Source organism: Puma concolor, chromosome C1 (assembly GCF_028749965.1).
Source record: "Puma concolor isolate L17-30 chromosome C1, mPumCon1.1.hap2, whole genome shotgun sequence".
Taxonomy (NCBI): domain Eukaryota; kingdom Metazoa; phylum Chordata; class Mammalia; order Carnivora; family Felidae; genus Puma; species Puma concolor.
This window is the reverse complement of record NC_141674.1, coordinates 140,498,046-140,521,134: the sequence shown is the minus strand read 5'-3', so window position 1 is coordinate 140,521,134 and position 23,089 is coordinate 140,498,046. Positions and strand designations below refer to the sequence as shown.

Here is a 23,089-nt window from a genome sequence, read left to right as displayed (position 1 = left end):
AAATTATCAATTTCCAAGTAAAGGATTATGAGATTTTTGGATATCCTCTGAAAGGACTAAGTACCTTTTAGCATCTTTTACTGGTATGTGTATAGGCAATATTAAATAAAAAATGTTGATGGACTTCCCATTTTTAGATCAAGACTAAGTTACCCTGACAAGAGTTACCTATGAACATCTGGTTCACAAAAACACTACAAAAAAATAAAATTCTTACAGCGTAATACTGGCATCCTGCTCGCCTCCTGAAAGCACAGGGACCATCAGGATCATTTTCTTCTTCAGGTTCTGATACTGGGGATGGTACCTAAAAAAAAAAGAGGCATGAGACATTCCATTTAGGAGTTATCAGAAGTCAACAGATCAATCTTTGTAATAATCTAAAATCAGAATCTGATCACAAACAGTATGCCTACGTTACATATAGTAGGCAGTAAATTCCCCCCAAACAGCTAAAGGCTAGCAATGATCTTCTATGGTTAAAAATGATTATTTTGAAAGGATTAGTTCTTGCAGGTACGTTAACACAGTATTGTGTAATTGCTTCTGAACACGTTAAGTACTTAAAAAGAATTAGTACAGTTTTTATATATCCCACTTATATTTGCTAAATAATGGATGCGGCCATAAATATTTTTATTTTGACAGTTATGGTTCACCTATATAGGCAGATGTATTTTTCTCCAATAACTTTCTTTCCCTGTAATAAAAGTCAAAAACTAGGAAGTAAAAAAGGTTTATGAATAGTGCCCCCTCCAAGGCCATAAAAGGTCATACGTTTTTCTCAAAGGGAGTCCCTACTCACTTTTTTAAAAACACTTTTTTAGTTTTTAGTTATTTAAATTCCAGTTAACATATAATGTAGTATTTCAGGTGTACAGTTTAGTGAAATCACGTTTTAAACTTGGCAGATGATAAGCAGAAAAATTAGAAAAGGACAGAAGGCTTGCTAAAGGTAAGCAGACTGGTTGCAAAGAGAAATGATAAGCCCATAGCCTGACAGCAAAAGAAAAAAATAAAGACTTTCAAGAAGTCGTCACATAATTAAAATGCACTCTGCCTGGGAACCATGTGATCTTAGGTGAACTATCCCTATAAAACTTGAGTGGACCCCTGGGCAACACTGATACTTTGGAGCAAACTTTGTAAGTGTCATCAAAAACGGAGTAAATTATATACAAATTACTCTAATACAGCAGAGAAATAATATGGTTTAGATAAATTTCTACCCATAATGCTTAAAATTAAAAAAAAAAAAGTTTTGGTACTTAAGTTTCAGTAGTCTCGCAATTTCACTTTGGAGTACATCTCTTTTTCTGACAACGCTGGCTCAACCAAATTTACTTGCAAATTTTGAACCTCACAAATCCCTCTCTTCCTATTTTGAGAGGAAAAATGTGTTCTCCACATTATTTCCAAACTGTGGTAATTACCACTGAGCAGGGTCATCCAGGGGAGAAAGGCATTTGGTGAGGTTCCAATATACCTCCACCAACCCTATGGGGGAGACACAGAAACAGTAAGCTGGGGCTGATTCTTCTTCCCGTGGAACCAAGCCCCAAACCTGAAATTTGAAAGGAAATCCCCAATGTGAATTTTATACTTTGGTTCCTTTGCAAATCCTCTACCTCTTCTAAAATACACACAGGGGAAGTGTCACAAAATCTCAGAAATTCTTTGCATAAAATATACCACCCCTTCCTCCCGACCACCATTCTTCAGGAGTGGATTCGAGGACTTAGTCTGAGACACAGGAAGAGAGAGCTGACATTAGAAGAATCAGAAATGTGATTAAGAAAAGACAGGGCTTTAATTCTGCTCTGTTGCAAATCAGTTGGAGAAGTCTGGTTAAAATGTCTGTTCTCTTAAGTCTCCCTATTCTCTTTTTCCTTGTTTACTGGACAAAGCAGCAGCACATCATTATTTTACAGATCTTTTTAGCAATAAAATCCTGATTTTGTAAGAGTTCCAGCCTAAATAGCTGCCTCACTGAGTAATATCCAACTGTATAGGTAAATACTTATTCTTCAGTGACAGGGGATACCATTATAAAAATTGATGAGAGTTGTCAAAGACCCAGTAAAAGGACTCAAGAGGAACTTAAAAGTTTCAAAATATAATTTGAAATTTTGATGTGGGTTTGAAGGTTGGGGACTATATGAATAAACACAAGAATTTAGAATAGAAACAAAAGCCCCCTAATGCGAGAGGAATATATGACTAATATGTAAGTGTGTCCCACTATCAGGAGGATGGACTGATTCCAGCACTAAAGGAAAAGTTTCCATAGGTCATAATATCCCCTGGTGTCATTCTTAAGAGCTGGGAGTGTACAGCAAAACTTTAAAGGCTCTCTTCAGTACCACCAATATAAGGCTATTATTAATATATACTGAAACCATGTCATCTTCTTACTTAAGATTCTTTAATAATGTTCTAGTGTGTATAATGGTAGATAGAAGTCATCTGCCACCTGGCTACTACTGCAAGCATCATTCTGTTCAACCTCTCTTCCCCTTTGCATTTTATGCTCCAGTAATGCCAAACTGCAAGCAATTCTCACTTACATGCTGTTTCCTCTGCCTAGAAGCCCTCCCTACACTTTCTATCAGAAAACTACTATGTGTTCGGACATTATTTTCCTCATTCCTCCAAAATGGCCACCTAATTAATATCCCATGGCTCTTTAATGCACTGAGTCTAACTGGATGATCCTTTGACAAAAGTAATCAATTATTTCATTAAGTGCTTTTCAAGCGCGTACTAAATTAAAACCTGTATTTGTGCATTTTACAATACATACGAATGCTAAAATATCTGGGATAGAAAAACTAAATTAGTGATAAAAGAGTAAAAAAAACACATAGTCTAGTCAAAGGGAATACATTTTACAATTCTACATTTTAAATAGTTACAACCATAAAGTGTTTTATAAAAGTTTGTTTCCAAATGTCTGTAATGTTGGTTAGAATTTTTTTTTCTCTTAAAGCAATGAAATAAAAATGTTAAAATATAATAAAATGTATTTGTTATAGCATTCTCTTTACATTGACTATACCATATAGACAAGAAAAAAGAGGGTGTTGCCAGACCAGGTGCTAAACTATAAATATGTATTTATCTTTTAAAATTCATCCTTTGATACATAAAGGTCTTTTAAAAACAGCACTTGTGAAAGTGAAATTAAGAATTTAAAATTGCAGGGGCACCTGGGTGGCTTAATTGGTTAAGCAACTTCAGGTCAGGCCACGGTCTTGTGGTTTCATGAGTTTGAGCCCCATACTGGGTGGGCTCTGTGCTGATGGGCGCAGAGCCTGCTTATCATTCTCTCTCTTTGCCCCTCCTATGCTCTCTCTCAAAATAAATGTAAAAACTTAAAAAAAGATTTTTAAAATTGCAAACATCTTGCTATAAACTGTTGCAATATAAATCAAAGAATTATCTTCATGATTTACAATTTGCATTAGTTCTTTGGAATCTTTATAATTAAATGATTATTGCCAGGGGCGCCAGGGTGGCTCAGTCAGTTAGATGTCCAACTCCTGATATCGGCTCAGGTCGTGATCTTGAGCCCTTCATCAGGCTGCATGCTGAGTGTGGAGCCTGCTTCAGACTCTCTCCCTCTCTCTTTAGATAAATAAATAAACATTAAAAAAATATAAATGGTTATTGCCCAAACAAAGTTTACATTAAAAATTGTAAAACAAAATGCTAAAAAATTGTTAAAAAAATTATTGTTGGTTATTGTTGGTGAATATTTACAATTATGTATTAAGTATCTTAAAATATTGATAATCTTTGGGTTCAGTAATTCTACTTTTTTTTTTAAGTTTATTTATTTATTTTGTGAGAGAGTAAGCATAGAGAGAGAGGGAGAGAGAATCTCAAGTAGGCTCTACATTGTCAGTGCGGAGCCTGAAGCAGGGCTCAAACTCATCAACTATTAGATCATGACCTGAACTGAAACCAAGAGTTGGACTCTTAACTAAGCCACCTAGATGCCCCTCAGTAATTCCATTTTTTTTTTTTTTTAACGTGTACTTATTTTTGACAGCCAGAGGGAGGGAGAGTGAGAGAGAGAGCATGCATGTGAATGTGAATGGGGGAGACGCAGAGAGAGAGAGAGAGAGAGAGAGAGAGAGAGAGAGAGAGAGAGAAACAAAAATACCAAAGCAGGCTCTGCTGAGACAGCAGAAAGCCTGATGTGGGGCTCGAACTCATGAACCGTTGAGATCATGACCTGAAGTTGGCCGCTCAACCAACTGAGCCACCAGGTGTCCCAGCAATTTCATTTCTAATAATCCACTTTAAATACAGACGGAAAAAATAGAAACATTCATTTTTATAAAAAGGAACACTGAAAACCACCTAAATATTCCAGAGAATAAATTCTATCCAACTGAGAGAATATAATGGAAAGTAAATACCACATGAGTGGCTACATAAATAATGTGGAAAATGTTTATGCTATACAACATTAGGTGAAGAAAGTAAGAATCAAAACTAAGAGGTCAATTATGTTTTAAAATATAGCAATATAAAAGACTAGAAGGAAATGTCTTTAAAATAGTTTTAAAACAAGCACCTGTGGAAATTCATCTTCATCTGAGCTGTGAAAGTCATATTGCTTAATGTCACTCTTATTGATCACAGGCAATGTCTCAGGAGTGGGTTGCTGAGATGTTATCAAAGCCTCTGCTTTAGGCTTCTTTGGGTACTTCTTCTTTTGACGAACCACATCAGAAGCCTCTTCTTTCAAAGACAAATGATGAGGGTGCTGTTTACATGACGATTTTTCCCCCAAAAGGAAGAAATGAAAATCATTTTAGAAATCATGAAAAACTATACTGCTCTTTGAAAAACATACATTTTTACCCAGGAGGTGATTTTATTTACTGTTTTTAGTATGCAAAAATTGTGGTCATAAATTGAAAAATGTTTTACTTTTTTCAAGTTGTGATTAAAAATAATAATGGTACCTAAATTTGCTTTTTATAGTTATTTATACTTTAACTATGATGTTAGTGATTTTAAAAAAATTACTCTATTATTATGCAATCCAGCATTTAAAAGCACTTACATTTAATTTTAATTTTATTTAAATCCACTGTATTAATGATGATTAATAAATTTATTTGAAAAATAACTTGAATTAGATTATAAATTCATTAATTTGTTTCTACACTTACTTTCAATTTTTAAAAATGTCTATGGCTGGTAATCTTTTTGAGGAAAATGAGTTTATGAACTAGAAAAAAATTCACTTTTTTAGAATTACTGCCTCAACTGAACAGTAATCAAACTGTTCTGAAGTACCCTAGAGTTCTGTGATAGCACTTTAGAGGTCATCTGGCAACCAGACTGACATATGGGGTGGGTTTCCAGCGCCCCCTGCTTTCCACCCCTCAGCAGAGAAGCTCTGTTACTATCTGTTTTGACATACAGAGTGGTATTCCTCTTTAATAAATAGGGTTCTACTACTTAAAAAGTTTGGAAATGATTGTTCTAATAGAGCACCAAAGTACAAGCAATATTGAAGTGAAAAAATATTTAAGAGGTTCTACATTTTCCCGTGTAGTCCACATTTTTGTTAAAACTACTGCAGGGTCAAAAATGGTACATACAATGAAAATGTTGCTTAAATGGCAAATTATTTAGTGATATAGCTAGGTTTCCTACAATGGTTAAATCTATGGCACCAAAAAGAGAACCTCACCCTCTTCGAAACTACCTATATTTTAAGGTGGGATGTGTGACAAGGTAAATAAAGTTAGCTATGTGTAATGGGGTGGATCAACAATGAATGAGCAACCGTATCTCTAACACTAGTAAACATTCTGAGTGTTTTTCCTACAGATGATCTAAAATAAAAACCTAAAATATAGGAAAGGCTGATTCTGTCAGTAATTTCAGGTTGAGATTTTCATCTTCTCTACCAATCATATACTTGGAAAAAGCATTGGTTTATATAAAATGGACTTTAAAAATAACTTAGAAAATAACATTTATTGCACTGATAACATTTTTGGCTATAGAGGCAAGTGTGTTTTAAAAAGAATCAAGTAGGTGGGCTAGATGCCTGTGATTAATAAGAAAGAACTTTTGTGTTTGAATTGACATCAGCTGATTAAAGGAGGAGTCTTCCTGCTCCACATTCTTCTTTGACCTTTAACAACGAACCCAGGAAAAGAATTGTGTACATTTTTAAAAGATGAATTTTCCACAAACACCCTATGTTGCTTTTTAAATCTTGCTATATACAAAGTTCCACTGTCTAAATGCTCAGTCAATACCTATTTCTTAGTTAAATCTAAGCTCCTTAAAGGTTTTATTAATGAATACTCTAATTAATGTACCAAGTGAATACTGAATAAATACAATTTCTTGAAGTCTAAAAGACTTAAATAATCACTGAATCTGGCTCTTTATTAGCGAAGAAAATAGCATCTGGAAGTTACAGGACTTCTTCAAATCACTCAAAGTAGATAGCAGTTGATTCTGGAAGTGATAATGAAACTAAGAATAACTTTCAATAATAAATAGTCTCAATGAAGAAAGCTTTAATCTTAGATTTTGATGCCTGCCACTACAACGCAGGATTTGCTAAGGCTAGTGATAACAACTCAACTTTAATTACCCATATTCTCTAGAGAAGCAGATAGCACAGTGAAAAACACATGGTTTTTGGTGTTAGACCTAGACCTAAATCTCGAATCAGCCACTTATTAGCTATATAATCTAGAAGTCACTCAGAGATAAAATCTGTGTCAATGGGCTGCTATAATGATTAATGAGTTAATATGTATGTAAAAATTCCTAGCAAAGTGCTTGGCTAATAGTAAAAACTAACGCATGTTAATTACTTTCTTCTTTAACCAAACTATACTAAGACAGCTGATGAAACCCCTAATTGTCTAAACAATATTATCATATGTGCTTCTCCCCAGAGGATATTCACCTTAGTTTTACATTCTTGGACTTTGTGATGATTTCCATTATGAAGAGTTGCTGGAGTGGCATATAACTCTTTTTCTGATCTATTGATTTTCACTTCATTAAGGATTTCACCGCCATAGTCTCCCAAATGATATCTTGAAAAGGTCACAAAATATAAGAAAATGTTTTGTAGTTGAAAAATAAATTAGAAAAAAAAAAAAAAAAAACCCAATGATATCGCAATTAACTAGAACACAACTAATTAATTAGTCAGATTATTCTTTTAAAAAAAGATTATTCTTGAAAGAAAATTTACAGGAATAAAGAAGTTCATATTCGGGATATAGTAAGACAAAAACCAAAAACCCTCTAAGGTATACAGAAGACAAATTTCTCATATATTTAATATTTTCAAACAGTGGGAAATGATGTTTAGAATGCTTACCTCAGGAATCACATAAAATTCTGTCAGGTGTAGTTTAGTCTATTTAGTTATGCAGGAAAAGGACTACTGCATTAGAGACACATTTTTAAAATGCGTTGAAACAAAAAATGTTTTCTACCTAGTTAGAAAATAAAATCATTTAAACATTCATTTCCCTCAAATTTTAATAGAAACTTTAATAAAAAGGATGGACAAAATGATCTCTAGATTCTTTTCTAAATAAAACTAAAGGATTCTGAAAAAAAATTAAGTGTATTAGAGGATCTACACATAATACACACAAAAATATACCCCAAATTCGCAATCCAAACTGATAATCTAACTAAAAAAAAACTAGCAATACCCCGATTCTTCAAAAAATGTAGATTTCATTTAAGAATCCATTTTAACTGTTTTAAAGCATGGCAAAAAATAAAACAAATCATTTGGTTATATTCTGACCATCATTTAGCTAAAGCTACCATTAGTATACAACAGCAGCAAGGTTACCTTTTTTCCACAACTTCTAAGGTTAAGTGCAATAATTCTCGTTTTGTTTTCTCTCTTCTCTTAATCATTTCCAAAATTGTTATGGCTCTACTAAACTCTCGTCTCAGTTTCAACATCTTTTCATAAGAGGCTTCATCATTCTTACGATTCTGTTGAAAACAATTTTAGAAGAATAAACAATCCAATCATCATTCCATTTTCATTCAACAAAATCTTATGAGATCCAAAACTGTTTCATAAAGCAAAATGTTAAAAAAGTATTAAATATAAAAATGTTAAAAATCATCTTAAACAGCAACTACATAAGAGAACCTATTTAACTCTGAAAACAGAAGTACAAGCAAGTATCTCTCAAATATTAAAAAAAAAAAAATGCTGCCCACTGTTGAAAAGATGGAATGATAGAAGGGATAATTCCAACGTACACACATTTTTAGAAGACTGCCTGAAACAAAACCTAGTGTATCAATCAGAAAATGCAGTCCACTGAAATTGATGCAAGGCATTTTCCAGTGACAGAAACAGTTCTGTTAAATCAAGGTTACCTACCAAAAAAAAAAAAAAAAAGCCAAAATGGGTCTCTATCATTCACCTCTGTAACTGCTGGTTGGAAGGTTCAATATACCACAATGTAAACACTCACAATGACAATGACAAGCAAAACTTCCTATCAGAAACTCAGATATAAAACTGAAAGTAGGATATAAAGTATCTCAAAGAACTGGACTGTCATGTTTCAAAGTAATAACACCTCACTGCAGGGCAGAAAACAAGTGAAAACTCTAAATTTCAGAGTGTTGTTAAGAAGGTCCCACTGTGAAGCCTGAGATTTAATTTGAACAACTCCAAATCAAAGTCCTGCTTAATAATGAAAGAAGGCTCAGTTGTAATTAGCAACTATTTGCATAAAAGTTACTGTTAATATAAAATATTGTGTTTAATCAAATAATCATAGAATATTTATAGTAGGCATGGAACTATTTGTTTAAAAACAGACCATTACCACCTCTCATTCTATGTATCCAGACACTGCACTTAAGCAATCTTCCCATCCTTGAGTTAATAATACAATGACATTAGAAAGAACCTGAAGCCAGGTTTCATATTGGAGGATTATAAAACAGAAAATAAAACTTAAAGATTCAAAGTTTTACTTTTTTCTTTAATGTATAGTTTCTTGTATTTGAAACTTAATCATCACCTATAAAACATAACCTAAACTAAATCTCATTAAGGTACTGCGTACCAAGTATTTTAAATGTTATATTAGTCATTCTTTTATTTCATCAAAAGGAAATTAATTTTTTTACCCCTTCAGTACTATGTGACAAAAGGCAAAATCTACAGCATGGTTTTAAGCAAGAAAACTAGGCAAGCAGGCAGAAATACCTCCCAATTGAAAAAAAAAAATTAACATTACCAAGAGCAAATATTAAAGTGTCCCCCTGTACAGAGTACTGCACATGTCCCCTATCCTCAAAAGGCTTACAGTCTAGTAAGAATGAGACATACAGATTCAAAAGACGAGTAATAATATAAGGCTACATGCCAGCTGAACAATATTCAAAAGTGCACCAGAACCTTTTAAGATCACCCCCCTCTTCACTAAGTGTTTTTTGTGGACTATATGCTTCTGCCCTATCTTAACCATTCATTTTCTGCTCTCTTTAGGCCCAAATTAACTACCCTTACTAATTTTTCCTTTCTCTAGTCCTCTCTGTTTTTTTACTTTTTATTTTGAAATAATTTCATATTTACATAAAGTTAAAAAAATAGTATGAACAATTCTTCTGTATTTTCATCCAGATTGCTCAAATGTTATTTATTATTTTACATTTGTTTTATCTCTGTCTCTGTATGTATTTATTTAGTCTATGTTGTGAGGAACTAAAATGTTTGTGTCCTCTGAAAATTCATTTTGAAACTCCAAGGCCCCAATGTGATGGTATTTAGAGGTAGGGCCTTTGGGAGGTGATTAGGTCATGAGGGATGAGTCCTCACAAATGAATTTGCGCTCTTATAAAAGAGACCTCAAAGAGCTCTTTCTCTTGCTCCTTCCACCATGTGAGGACACAGTAAGATGATCACTTCTGAATCAGCAAGCAGGCCCTCACCAGACACTGAATCTGCTAGTACCTGTATCTAGGACCTTCAAGCCTCTAGAACTGTGACAAATAAATATTTGTTGTTTAAAGCACTCAGTCTATGGTGTTTTTTGTTATAGCAGCCTAAACGGACTAAGGCACATACACATGAATGTATAATAAACACATACACAAATATGCAAAATTAGCATATTTTTTTAGAGTTTATTTTGAGAGAGAGAGAGACAGAGACAGACAGAGAGAGGGAGGGGGAGAGAGAAAGGGAGGGAGGGAGGGAGGGAGAGAGGGAGGGAGGGAGAGGGGGAGGGGGAGAGAGAGAGAGAGAGAGAGAGAGAGAGAGAGAGAGAGAGAGAGAGAGAATGAATGCGGGGCTCAAACTCACCAACTGTGAGCTCATGACCTGAGCCAAAATCAAGAGTCGGATGCTTAACTGACTGAGCCACCCAGGTACCCCTATTTAAAAAACATTTTTTGAGAATGGTTGGGATGTGTACTGTCCCTTCATCTCTAAGCACTTTAATATGTACTTTCTAGAAACAATGATACTCTCTTATATAACCAGTAACCATTATCGAAATCAAGAAATTAACACTGATGTTATCGTATTATCTAATTTAAACACTTTATTCATGTTTCACTGGTTGTCCTACTAATGTCCTTTATAACAATAAATTGTTAAATATGTATTTTTATATGTTTACGTAATTGATGCTATAAAGGACATTAGCAGGACAATTATTTTTATTACTAAATTCACTCATAACAGTAAATTTTTTCCTGGTCTAGGGTCTGATTCAGGATTACAATTGCACTTAGCTGTCATGTCTCTTTAACGTCCTATAATTTGGAATAGTTCCTTTGACTTTCTATAGTGATCATAGTCTTGACATTTTTAAATAGAGGCCACTTATTTTGTAGGATGTTTCTCACTATGGGTTTCTTCAATGTTTTCCCACAATTAAATTCAGGTTATGTATTCTTCATAGGATTATCACAGAAGTGATCATTGTATCCGTCTCTTGTATCAGGAGTTAAATGATAACTATTTGTCCCATTACTGTTGATGGTAATTTTTATCCCTTGATTAAGATGCTGTCAGGTTCCTTTAGTCAAATTACTATTTTTAATTAAAAAGGACACTGTAGGATTATGTACCTAGTTTCTCACCAAATTTCCTCCCACTAATGTAGTATCCACTGATTCTAACTTTTGCCTGAAACAATTATTACTATCATGGCGGCCAAATGGTGATTTTCAAACTTCATCATTCTACTGAAACTTGGAAATTTTAAAGTTCTACTGTAAGGAAAAGTGTTCCCTTCTCTTTTATCAGTCAATCTACCAACCAACCATCCATTCATCCATCCGTCCCTCCCTCCCACCCTCCATCCATCTATCCATCTACTTATATTAGTATGGACTCATGGGTTACTATGGGTTATTCATTATTTATTTTGACATTTAAAACTTTCCCACATCTGGTCAGTAGAGTCCCCCTTCAAGCTGGCTCTTGAGGCCTTCTGACATGGGTCCAACATGCTTTTATCTTTAATCAACAGTCTTACTTTCTGGCATAACAGAATGTTTCAAGTGTATCTTTATATTTCCCAGCCCTAGACCTGGAAACACTATTTTTCTAAGGATTTCTGGTTCCTTTTGATGGAAAATGGCATTTAAAAATCAAGATCTACATGCTAGGCATGCTCACTGCTACTGAGTATCATTGCTTCTAGACTCAGCGAAGAGAGCTAGAAAATACACCTGTAATATATGTATGTACACATACATTCACAGATCTATTAAAAACAATGAATTCATACTGATATCTTTTCTGTGCTTTTAAGATGGCCCTATCCCTGTTTTCAAATCCATTCACTTCCTTTACCGCTCCTCACAATGGTCTCTGCTCTGGACCAACTCTTTTTTCCCTATTCCCAGTTACATATTATAGTTCTGACCTACTGCCCAATCTTCAGGGAAGTAGTTCTCAAACTGCTGCACTTTAGATTTAACTGGAGACCTTTTTATAACCAAGGATAATTCACAGGAGATTGTTACATGTGGCCAGACTGAGAACAACTACTTTGAGTTTCCTCTCTTGTCTTTCTCGTTTATTCTGGGCCACAGAGAGGGAGGAGAGAAAGCACAGATGTTAACAGTTGTATATATGGGGTTAAACATATTAAACACACATGCTGATTTAAGACTTCCCAATCAGCACTTTCAGACATGTTGGTGCCTTAAGACTGTCTCATTTAAGAATGTCCTAAAAGTACTTAAGCACTCCCAAATTAAATATTAGTTTACCAAATTAAAATTAAATTCTAGCCTGCCAAGCAAATATTTCAGAAGTCCTTTATTTTAGCACCTCTGTATGTAGCTATACATGTGTTTTCAATCTGTGGAGACAAAAAAGTAGAGAACCTTTGCTAGCAGTATTCATTTTTGCAGATCCCAGTGCTTGCCCACCTCTGGAACATCTAGGGGTATTCATTGTTGACTGCGTTCCCAACTTTCTCATTTTGAACCATAAACATTTTGAAGCAGCATCAGTGTGCATGAAGGGGAAAAGTCTTTGGTCCCAAAATTGAAAACAGAGAGGAATAAAAAGACTACTGGAAAAGAAAATGTACCACTCTGCAGAGGAAGGTGAAAATAACAGGCAAGAGAAAGGGTAGAAATCAGAGTGTCAGGAAAAAGCAAAACTAGTTATTGCACAATGAAAGCACCTATACATTGGAATGCACTACTAGCAATTCCCAATATGCACTGGTTAGAAAACAGTGATTTAACCTATTTAAGAATAAAGCTGATTTAAACACTTAAAATGTTGTTTACATGTTAATAAATACTGCCTAGTTTTCAGTTCTTCACACCCACTCACTGAAAGTCTAATGGTATACTTCCTTCTAAAGACACTGCTAAAAATCTGTTTAGGAATGTATCTGAATTAATTACATTTCTTTTAAAAAGCAATTAGTAGTTCATATTTTTCAATGATTCAGGTAAACTTCCCCTTCCTCATGTCTAATTGCCTATATTTACAAATTTACCTCATTCCAATCTTTTCTAAGCAAGATGTTACACTTTCATAAAATATCTCAGACTATCTTATCTAAGAACTAAAACGCCAAATTGAAAACTTAGCCTGGTTTAGGCAATGTCATCTAAACTTGGGACATCTAAGACAGACTTACAGAAACTGGTTATTAACCGGTAGTAGAATTTTTCCTAAAATATACTATTCCTGGCAGCTGTTATGTTTCACAGCTGTTACATTCACAACTGACAAGGACAAGCTTTTCATGTTAGGAGAAACAGGAATCCATAGAAAAGGCTTTGCCTCCCATCATAATTCCTCATGGCTTTTACATTTATATGTTCTAATTTTTTGCAATGCTAGAGAATGTGTTATTGTGTATGGTGTTTACTGTTAATTATGAGAAATAGAAGACAATGAATACCACCTGTACAATAACACTTTCTTCTATAACATATCATTCCACAGCATGAGACCCTGTTTCTCTTATGTAAAATTCTGGCTCACACTGTTTGTGAAAGGCAGATGGGGACAAGTTCATCAATTAGAAATCTGACACAACTGACAACTCAGAAAAGAAGAAAAAGATTCCACTGTTACTTCTGACTATGGGAAGAACAGGCTTGAAAAGAACCTTTCCTTCCTTCCCATGACCCCACAGTAGCTAAAGGGAGTCAAGTTCTTTTTTATACCCAAGAATTAGAATATGGTTTCAAAAGAGCTATAAGCTCTTAAGCTTCCCAAACAAGAGGATATGTATAAAATGTATAGTTTACTGAAGAGCTCAAATTTCTGAGATATATAAAGATATAGAATTCCTTTTACTACTTCAACTGTAAGTCTGAAATGGTAAAATCAGGAGACTATAAAGGGCATGGATATTGGTTATTGTACCAACAGAAGCTACTGAAGAGCAGGATTTCTATCATTTGGTTCAACAATGTTATTAGCTCCTCCTTATGTTCAAGGTATTCAAAATTATTGAAATTATTAGCAGAAAAAAATTGATCTTAAATACTATTAAGGCATACTAATTAAATCTAATTTGCCCATTACCTTTCGAGTTTGCATTTTCTCTGTTCTCCTCCGAAAGGCAACATAAGGGTCATTGTTGGTGGAGCCATCTCTTTTCTCTTGTTTTATCTGAGGAATGAGGGACGGCCCTCTACAGTTTTTACGTTTTCTTACCCAGTAGTCATACACAGCTTTAATAAGGTAATCATCTTCGTTTAGCAGCAGTTTTGCTTCCTGAAGTGTTACAAGCTAAATGAAAAACACAAATTGTCATCAACTATGTTTGAAAATGAGAAATCAAAGTTAAACTATTCCTATAGAAAAAAAAGTGATCAGTCTAACGATGATCAGACATCATGATCGCAGAAAACAGAATTCAATTCAATCTAACAAAGGATTTGTTAATAAGGAGATTCATTCAAAAATTTACATTTTGCCCTAAGAGGTAGTAAGAACCACAACTTAAAATACTTAAGAAGACTGAATGAACAGTAGTTGGGAAGACTGCAACAGATCTACGCCTCAGGTAAGTCTTGGACTAGAAGACACCTCAGGTCCATCAAAAATCTGATAATCTGTGATTCTATACATTTGAAGATCTAGTTTTCAACAGTCTACTAGGTTCTTTCTGTGCTTTTGTTTTCCAACAGAAACCAGAAGATACAGAAAGTTTCTTTCTATATCTATCTACAATGAAAGATTAATATTTTCTAATATATTACAACTAATATAACAACTTTCTTTTGAAACTGTGAAAGAATAAACTTAGCATGTTTCCAGAGGTTTAACATTAAGCAATCTTGAATTTCTTGTATGAATTACATATAAAGGCAATTCTTCTAGTGAAGCTACTTTAGTACTAGAGAATCCTTGTTCTCAACACTCATTCTGCTAATAACATTGTTACGTCTGTGACAGCAGCCCTCAGATGATTCCTTGGAGTTTTGACACAGGTATCTCAAGGATGTCCTTCTCTGTTATCAATACAGTCAACATAATGTTGACATATCTCAAACTAAGGTTTGTAAAAATTTGCTTGGTCACATCTGTTTCCTTTTTCCTTGTGAAGACTGATCAGCTTGAGCAGGATGGATTATGGGTTATCCATACCCATTTACAGGGAACTCTAGAAAAAGATCATGGAGTTAAGGCTGGAAAACGTCAACGAAGTGCTGTTATCACAATCTTTCTACTTTATCACTTTGGAAATGAAGATTCATTTTCAAAACAAGTTGAGATATCTCCTAACAAATGTTTCCCTGAAACTCAGAAATTAAGGGAAAAATTTTCTCAATGAAACTGTAAGATCAACATATGAATCAATATGAGGGTTATATGAAGTCAATGGAAGACGGCATGACCCACCAAATAAATTTGATCTCTGATTTCTCATACTGGTATAACTTCATAGAATAAATGCAATAATCATTTGGATTTCCAGTCCTGTGATGGTGATTACCAGGGTTAATTAATTAGTTGGTTTCTTATTATAATTTGGCTGCCAAGATTGGCCACAGGAAGAGACTACACTGACAATGTCAACTCAAGCATTCTAGTCCATGTAATGATTACTTTTAGTGTAATGAAATTATATGTGGCCATACTTTGGCTTATTCAATGTCTCAGTGGAGTCAGCTTCAACTCATCTGAGAGTCTGAGTAACTTGGTCTTTAAAGTGGAGGGCCACAGCCTGGAATAAGAGACCAAACCAAAAGCAGCAATATTTCCAAACATCACTCTAAATGGGCAACTCTGTTAGCTCAAGTTCTCTGGAACGGCCCAAAGTCTACAAGGCCAGTGGTAGAATAAGAATCAAACTTTCTGGATCCAGTAAAATTCTACCTCAGGACATCTGAGTGGCTCTGTCGGTTAAGCGTCTGACTCTCAATCTCTGCTCAGGTCATGGTCTCACAGTTCATGAGATCAAGCCCTGCGTCGGACTCTGCACTGACAGCGTGGAGCCTGCTTGGGATTCTCTCCCTCTCTCTCTGCCCCTCCCCTGCTCGCTCTCTAAATAAATAAACTTAAAAAAAAAAAAGAATAATTCAAAAAAACACACCTTAATAAAACACAAAAACCAAAAACCAAAAACTCGACCTCATGCTTACAGCATCATAGCATTACGAGCAGCTCTCATGTGCTCTGGGGACCAATGGTGTGATATGCTACACACCTTCAGCTGTTTGTGGTCATTCTGCTTCTGATAAAATTTTGTAACCTTCACTAATTATACTCTAACTCTAGAGTGTGGAGGAGGATAGGTTTCTTTCCATCAAGCTGCAGAGCGGTAATGAGTTTCTTATCCAACATTACTACCAGAATAACACTGCTTCCTATCTCCTGCAGGAAGTGTCATGGGATTAAAACACTGCCTCAGGTCTCCTTCTCTGGTACTTCTTGTTCCTTCTAGGAATGTCCTTCTGCCTGGTTGATACATACCCTCTTTATATCTCAGGTAACAAGAATTCAATACATTGTTTACAGTTAAAGATCCTGACCTTTCTTTCCAGTGTTAACTGTATTTTCTCAGTTGACTGATGTTTTTATGTTGCTATACAGTAAATTTTTATTTTAACCATTCTGTTAAAAGTATCTTTAGCTATTCTAAGGCAATTAGTGTCACTGGCATCATTATGATCACAGTGACAGCATCAGTTTGAGTGGGCAAAAACTATTTGCACAGTCTCAAATTATGACACACTATTAAATATCCACAAAATCAGAATCTTACTACTTTTCTATCTTAAGAAAAAACTTCTGCCATTTAACACTTTCTACCAGAAAGCAGTGGAGACCACTATTTACTTGATGAAAAGGTCTGTGGTAAAATTTATTATTTTTAAGACAGCTCGGAGTTGTTTGGTTTCCTTACTTTGGGGGCCCGGAAGTGAGGAGATTAAAAATTATTCTACTAGTGGGCTTTTCTTCTAGACTATAGCTCCATGAAGACAAAGATCATTTAGTTTGCTTACATACAGATTTATGGCTTAGCAATTTCAATAAACACATTTATAATACACAAATGAATAAATTATGCATAAAATTAATGTTTTTTTAACATAGTCAATTAAACAATAAGTAGTTAATAATCAACTCCTATCAGTCCACCATTGTGTTATATAGCTTGTAGGGAAGACAGGAAAAAAACTGATAAAACCACTACCTACAGAAACTTACAATATGGCAATGGACGCAAGGCAGATACAATTTAAACAATAAGTGAACAATGTAAGAACTTTAGAACTGAGTATTAGTGCATTAAGATATATGAAAGAATCATAAAATACTCCATCTGGGAGTGCCTGTGTTGATAGCTTAAGATACAAGCATAAATTCTGAGGACAGATATTGAGGGAAACAGCAACAAACACGATGTAGAGGAAAAACGGAAGAGAAGATGAAGAAAGAAGACAAGACTCAAGAAATGTGGAGGTCGACAGCACCCACTACTCTAGGGACATTTAGTAGGATACAGGCTGAAATGGATGGATGACAATGAGAAGGTCAATGGTGCCCTGGGTGCAATTTCAGTAAACTGAAATGGATCGTAGTATGGGTAAGAGTTAAACAATACAGCTAATCTTTTAAAAATTTAACTGGTGACAAAAAAAAGAGGAAAGACACAGGGTAGTATTTTATAGAGAAATATGAGGTCGAATGAAAGGCTTCTCTTGGAAATAGGGACCCCATGACATATTTTTGGGCAAAGGTAGAAAGACTGAAGAAGTGAGAGAAGAGATAATTAAAGATGAAATATTCAAGGAATATACAGGTGGAAAAAGAAGAGTGAGAATTAGAAATTTAGGGACCGAAGGGATTAAAAAAAACCCCACATCATTGTGAGTTTTGGGAGTCACTGGAGAGATGAGGAATATAGTACAGGATCATGTGGAGTTAAGAGAGTAAGTCAGAAAAGTTAAACTTGAGAGGTCTGGGGACTATCTAGGTGGAGAAGCCAACAGGCAACATGAAAAGAGAAAAAAGAAAGTCCTGGAGCTTGAGAAGGAAGTCAAGGGTAAAGATATATGTATTATTACCCTCAGAAAAATGCTTGCTAAGGTGATATTATCCCAAAATACATAAGGTAAGAATATCAAGAACAGAATTTCAAGAAACCCTGATGTTTGCAGAAATTAATGAAAAGGACTCAGTAGAAGACGATTAGAAGGAATGGTCAAAGAAAATAATGTAAAAAATCAGAAGAGAACGAAGTATATTCCAAAGAGCAAAGTTGAGGTGTTTCAAGAAATAAAAAGAGCTCAATTAAAATAAATGAATGAGGACTGAAATTAATCACGGCATTTGGCAACAGGAATTTTCAATAATGACTTCACTGCAGTAGTCTCCACAGAATGATGGGAACAGAAGCTTTGTCTCAGTCTATCTTTTATGTCTTTTCTCTGTCAACCTAATAAATATTGCTTTAACCACAAACTTGATTCCTTGCCTTGAGATCTGCTACTATGTTAGCTGCCAAAAAGGAAAAATAAAGAAATCCGTGAATCCATAGTTCAGGTACCTGGAATGAGAAGAGTCTTTGGTATCTTTAATCCTTAGTTCTAATAACAGGACCATTATCTTGTCCCTAAGGCAAACTTCTACCTTTGTCTACACTGCCAAAAGCAGGTGCTACTATGCTCTGAGCCTACCCAATTTTAGGGCTTTGAAGCTTGTCACTGAACAAAAAGAACTAAAAAAGGATAGTGTTGATTGTATGTGGACAGTTAAGTGTATTATTGTTCACGTGTGTTTTGTTTATCCTGCCCCACTTAGATGAGAAGCTCCCCAAGGGCAGAACTTCTGTCACCTCCCTTGTTCACCTAAGCACTAAGTAATTACTGACTGAAATGAAAGAAAGCAAATTACAGAACAGAGCATTGAAGGCTTCTGAGGATATAACTTCAGCCACCAAGAGTAATCTTTGAGCAATCATGAAAAATAGCAGATATACCAAAATAAAGACTGAACCTAAGATTGCTAGAAGTTTGCATATAAAGAAGAAAAATGAACCTATACCTGATGCCAGTAATCAAAATCTTAGGAAAACTGTGAGCACTAATAAGAATATTTTCAATATTCAATTTGATAATTAAAACAAATTTCCAATAAAAAAAGACAGTCTTTCAAAAAACCAACTAAGTTGAATTTTACAACATTCGGTTTCCAATGTACTTTTTTTGATTGCACATCAAATATTACTTTCCATCCAAATGGGGGGAAAAGACTGGAAGAAAGGCTAAATATGCAGCAGGCATTTCACAATGGAAAAGTTTTGAAAAATGTTCTGAATAGCTAGTAATGCCTTAAGGATTTAAAGGACTTTAGTTGGGAGGTAAAGGAAAATAATGAATTTGTAATGGGTAAACTACTGAAAAGTGTTAACAGTCTACTATAAAATGTTTACTTTTATCTCTAACTTCTTACTACATTAATAACAATTAATATATTAATACACCACACAGATACACCAAGCCATTATTTTTTAAAACATTTATTTTTTTTTTTTTAATTTTTTTTTCAACGTTTATTTATTTTTGGGACAGAGAGAGACAGAGCATGAATGGGGGAGGGGCAGAGAGAGAGGGAGACACAGAATCGGAAACAAGCTCCAGGCTCTGAGCCATCAGCCCAGAGCCCGACGCGGGGCTCGAACTCACGGACCGCGAGATCATGACCTGGCTGAAGTCGGACGCTTAACCGACTGCGCCACCCAGGCGCCCCAAAACAATTTATTTTTAAAATCTAATTACAACAATCTATACATGTTCATTATAGTAAATTTGGAAAACAGAAACAGAATAAAGAACATAATAATCACCAATAATCCTACCACTTAAATAGAACCAATAGTGGTATTTTGTTGGATTTTCTTGATCTTTTATTCAATGTGCACATATAAATGTAAACACTTTAAATGAATCTCAGAGTTTTGCATTTAAACAATTCTGTATCCTTTTTTGAAATCTAACATTATATAATGAGCAATTTCTGTTAATATCCAAAATAATTATTTTTAATGGCTATGTGATATTTTACCCTACAGACAACTTGTAAGTTATTCTGAACATCCTTGTTCAAAAATCTGACATTTTTACCAGTTATTTTTTTTGAGAATGACTCCTAGAGGTAGGATTACTAAATCAAAAGGTACACACATTTTACGGTTCCTGACATATGCTGCCTAATTGCTTTCCAAAAAGACCATACCCTTTTAAATTCTCTATACCATATTTAGAATGACCCACTAAAAAAATTACTTCTTTGCGAATAATTTTTTCTTCACTTAAAATTTTAAGTAATATATACATAAAACTAAAATGATAATGAGTACCTTAATAAATCTGAGCTTAACTAAGCCAGATTTGGTATAAGATATTTGCCTTAAAGACCCAACCAAGCAAATTTAGTCCTATGAAAAGGATCGAGAAGGTATTAAATACTATTGCAGCTAGTATTATTTTTATATCCAAACAGTCAGAATAGTACTATTCATACTCCTATTCAAAGAAATTATGCTGAATTATTCAGTTCAAGGAATACTGTAAACAGAAATTCTAAGATGTCAGGGAAATTTAAAAGGCAATATACTCAGGTCTAAAGAAAATGCAAAATAAAGCTACTAACTGGATTAACTTTAAGACAGGAGACATTTTTACAAGGTACAGTACCTGATTAGAACTGGCTTTTTCAAGTCTGTCAATCATAATTTCAAATTGCAAAGGCTTAATTTCCATCTTTCTGTTAAGTCTATTTAATAAGGTCTCATCTTCTGAATCCATATCATAATCTGGTTGCTCGTTGTCTAGATTAAAGGCTAGAAAAGAAAAGAAAAATTCTTCAAACTGAGGAGAAATTATGGAGTTACAGTGTGTTTATATTTGACCACAGAATACTACTAAATCACAACGCATTGACCAAAGAGAAGCTCATGAGCAGACATCTAAAAATTGGTTTCAGAGTACACCCAAAACTAATGTAACATACATCGTATGTCAACTATACTCAAATAAAAAAACAAAAACAAAAACAAAAAATTGGTTTCGGAGACTGGAAGCACAGTGTAAGAAAAAATAAAATCTGAATTCATAGATGTGAATTAAAGTTTAACAGAACAGTAAAAGCAGTAACTAAAATTAATCTATTTTAAAAATAGAGGATCACAACAACCTACTGAAGATATCTGCAAGTGACATATTCAATAAAGACTTAGTATCCAAAATATATAAAGAACTTACACAACTTAACACCAAAAAACCAAATAATCCAATTAAAAAATGGGCAGAAGACATGAACTGATGTTTCTCCAAAGGAGACCTACAAATGTCCAACTGACAGATGAAAAGATGCTTAACATCAGTCATCATCAGGGAAATACAAATCAAAACCACATGAGAGATCACCACACATCTGTCAGAGTAGCTAAAATCAAAAACCCAAGAAACAACAAGTGTTGGCAAGAATGTGAAGAAAAAGGAACTCTCTTGCACTGTTGCTGGGAATGCAAACTGGTGGAGCCACTATGGCAAACAGTACGGAGATTCCTCGAAAAGTTAAAAACAGAACTGCCCTATGATCCAGTAATTGCACTACTGGGTATCTACCCTCAGTACAAAAACACGAATTCAAATACCCCTACATTTATTGCAGCATTATTTACAACAGCCAAGTATGGAAGCAGCCCAAGTGTCCATTGATAGATGAAGAGATAAACAAGATGTGCTATATATATAACAATATTATTCAGCCATAAAAAGAACTGAAATCTTGTCATTTGCAACAACATGGATGGAGCTAGACAGTATAATGCTAACTGCAACAAGACAGTCAGAGAGACAAAAATACCATATGATTTCACTCATATGTAGAATTTAGGGAAAAAAAACCAAATGAACAAAGGAAAAGGGAAAAGAGAAAGACAAACCAAAAACAGACCCTTAACTATAGAGAAAAACAGATGGTTACCAGAGGGGAGGTGGTGGGAGATGGGTGTAAGAGGTGAAGGGGATTAACAGTATGCTTATTTGGATGAGCACTGAGTAATATATGGAATTGGTGAGTCACAATATTGTACACCTTAAACTAATAAAGCACTATATGTTAACTATACTGGAATTAAGACTTAAAAAATCAAATATAGAACATCATGAAATATATGCCAAAATAGTAGCGATTATTAAAAAAAGATGTTATATATTTATCAACATGGTAGTTTGGTAATATAATGAGAAGCTATCTAAGAAAATTAAGAATCTAGAAATAAAAAGTGCAAAGTGTATGTATCATAAGAATGGTATTTCAAATCACTGAGGATAAAGAAGATTATTAATAAAAAGGGATTATACATACTAGTTACCTTTTAAAACTTAAGTTAGAATTCTACCTCATTCCTAATACCAATAAATGATGTATTTAACAAAATTTTATAGTAAAAAATGAAATGCAAAAAATGCTAGAGGAAAATGCAAGGGGAAACATGTTTGGGTAGGTACAAGCTCAGAAGCCATAAAACGAATTAAATAAATGCAAACACAGCAACAAGATATATTTCACTCATCAGACAAAGATCTAAAACTTGATGGTACGCTATTTTGGAATGAATGGAGGAAGGAAATCTCAAACACCATGAAGAGGAAATTAAAACTGGTATTCAGTTCAATTAAAGACACCTACTCCTGGACTTGGCAATTCTATTTCTAGGAATTTATCGCATAAATATACAAACAGACAAATATACATATACAAGAATATTAGATGTGACACTGTAAGAAGTAAAAAATATAAAAACAAGCAATGTATGTGGGAATACAGAAATACTGTATATAATGGTTTGTACATACATGGAATAGACTGAAGCCCTAAAAATGAATGATAATGATGTATGTATACTGATAGGGAAAGACACCTATCTTAACAAAAAGTGAGAAAAGCTAAGGTACAAAATAGTGTATATGTGCACTTATTTTTAAAAAATATAAATAGAATATATATGTATACATATATACTCTTTTAAGTGCACAGATTATTTTTATATAGTGCACAAAGATACGTTTTTATTTATTT

The 23,089-nt window shown here is 34.2% G+C and overlaps 1 protein-coding gene across 3 annotated transcripts in view; it reads right to left on the bottom strand.

Annotated features, from left to right (window-relative positions):
- EPC2 (enhancer of polycomb 2) overlaps nucleotides 1-23,089 on the bottom strand; it is a 119,216-nt gene that overhangs the window by 18,478 nt on the left and 77,649 nt on the right. For 2 of the 3 annotated variants that reach the window (XM_086718544.1, XM_025935181.2), the window contains exons 3-8: nucleotides 20,698-20,843; nucleotides 14,072-14,278; nucleotides 7,871-8,019; nucleotides 6,959-7,091; nucleotides 4,586-4,777; nucleotides 218-307 (exon numbers count right to left, since the gene is read on the bottom strand). In XM_086718544.1, coding sequence (XP_086574670.1) covers nucleotides 218-307; nucleotides 4,586-4,777; nucleotides 6,959-7,091; nucleotides 7,871-8,019; nucleotides 14,072-14,278; nucleotides 20,698-20,843 — 917 coding nt within the window. The remainder of the gene's footprint in view (nucleotides 1-217; nucleotides 308-4,585; nucleotides 4,778-6,958; nucleotides 7,092-7,870; nucleotides 8,020-14,071; nucleotides 14,279-20,697; nucleotides 20,844-23,089) is intronic. The other variant, XM_086718545.1, reaches the window with a different exon arrangement.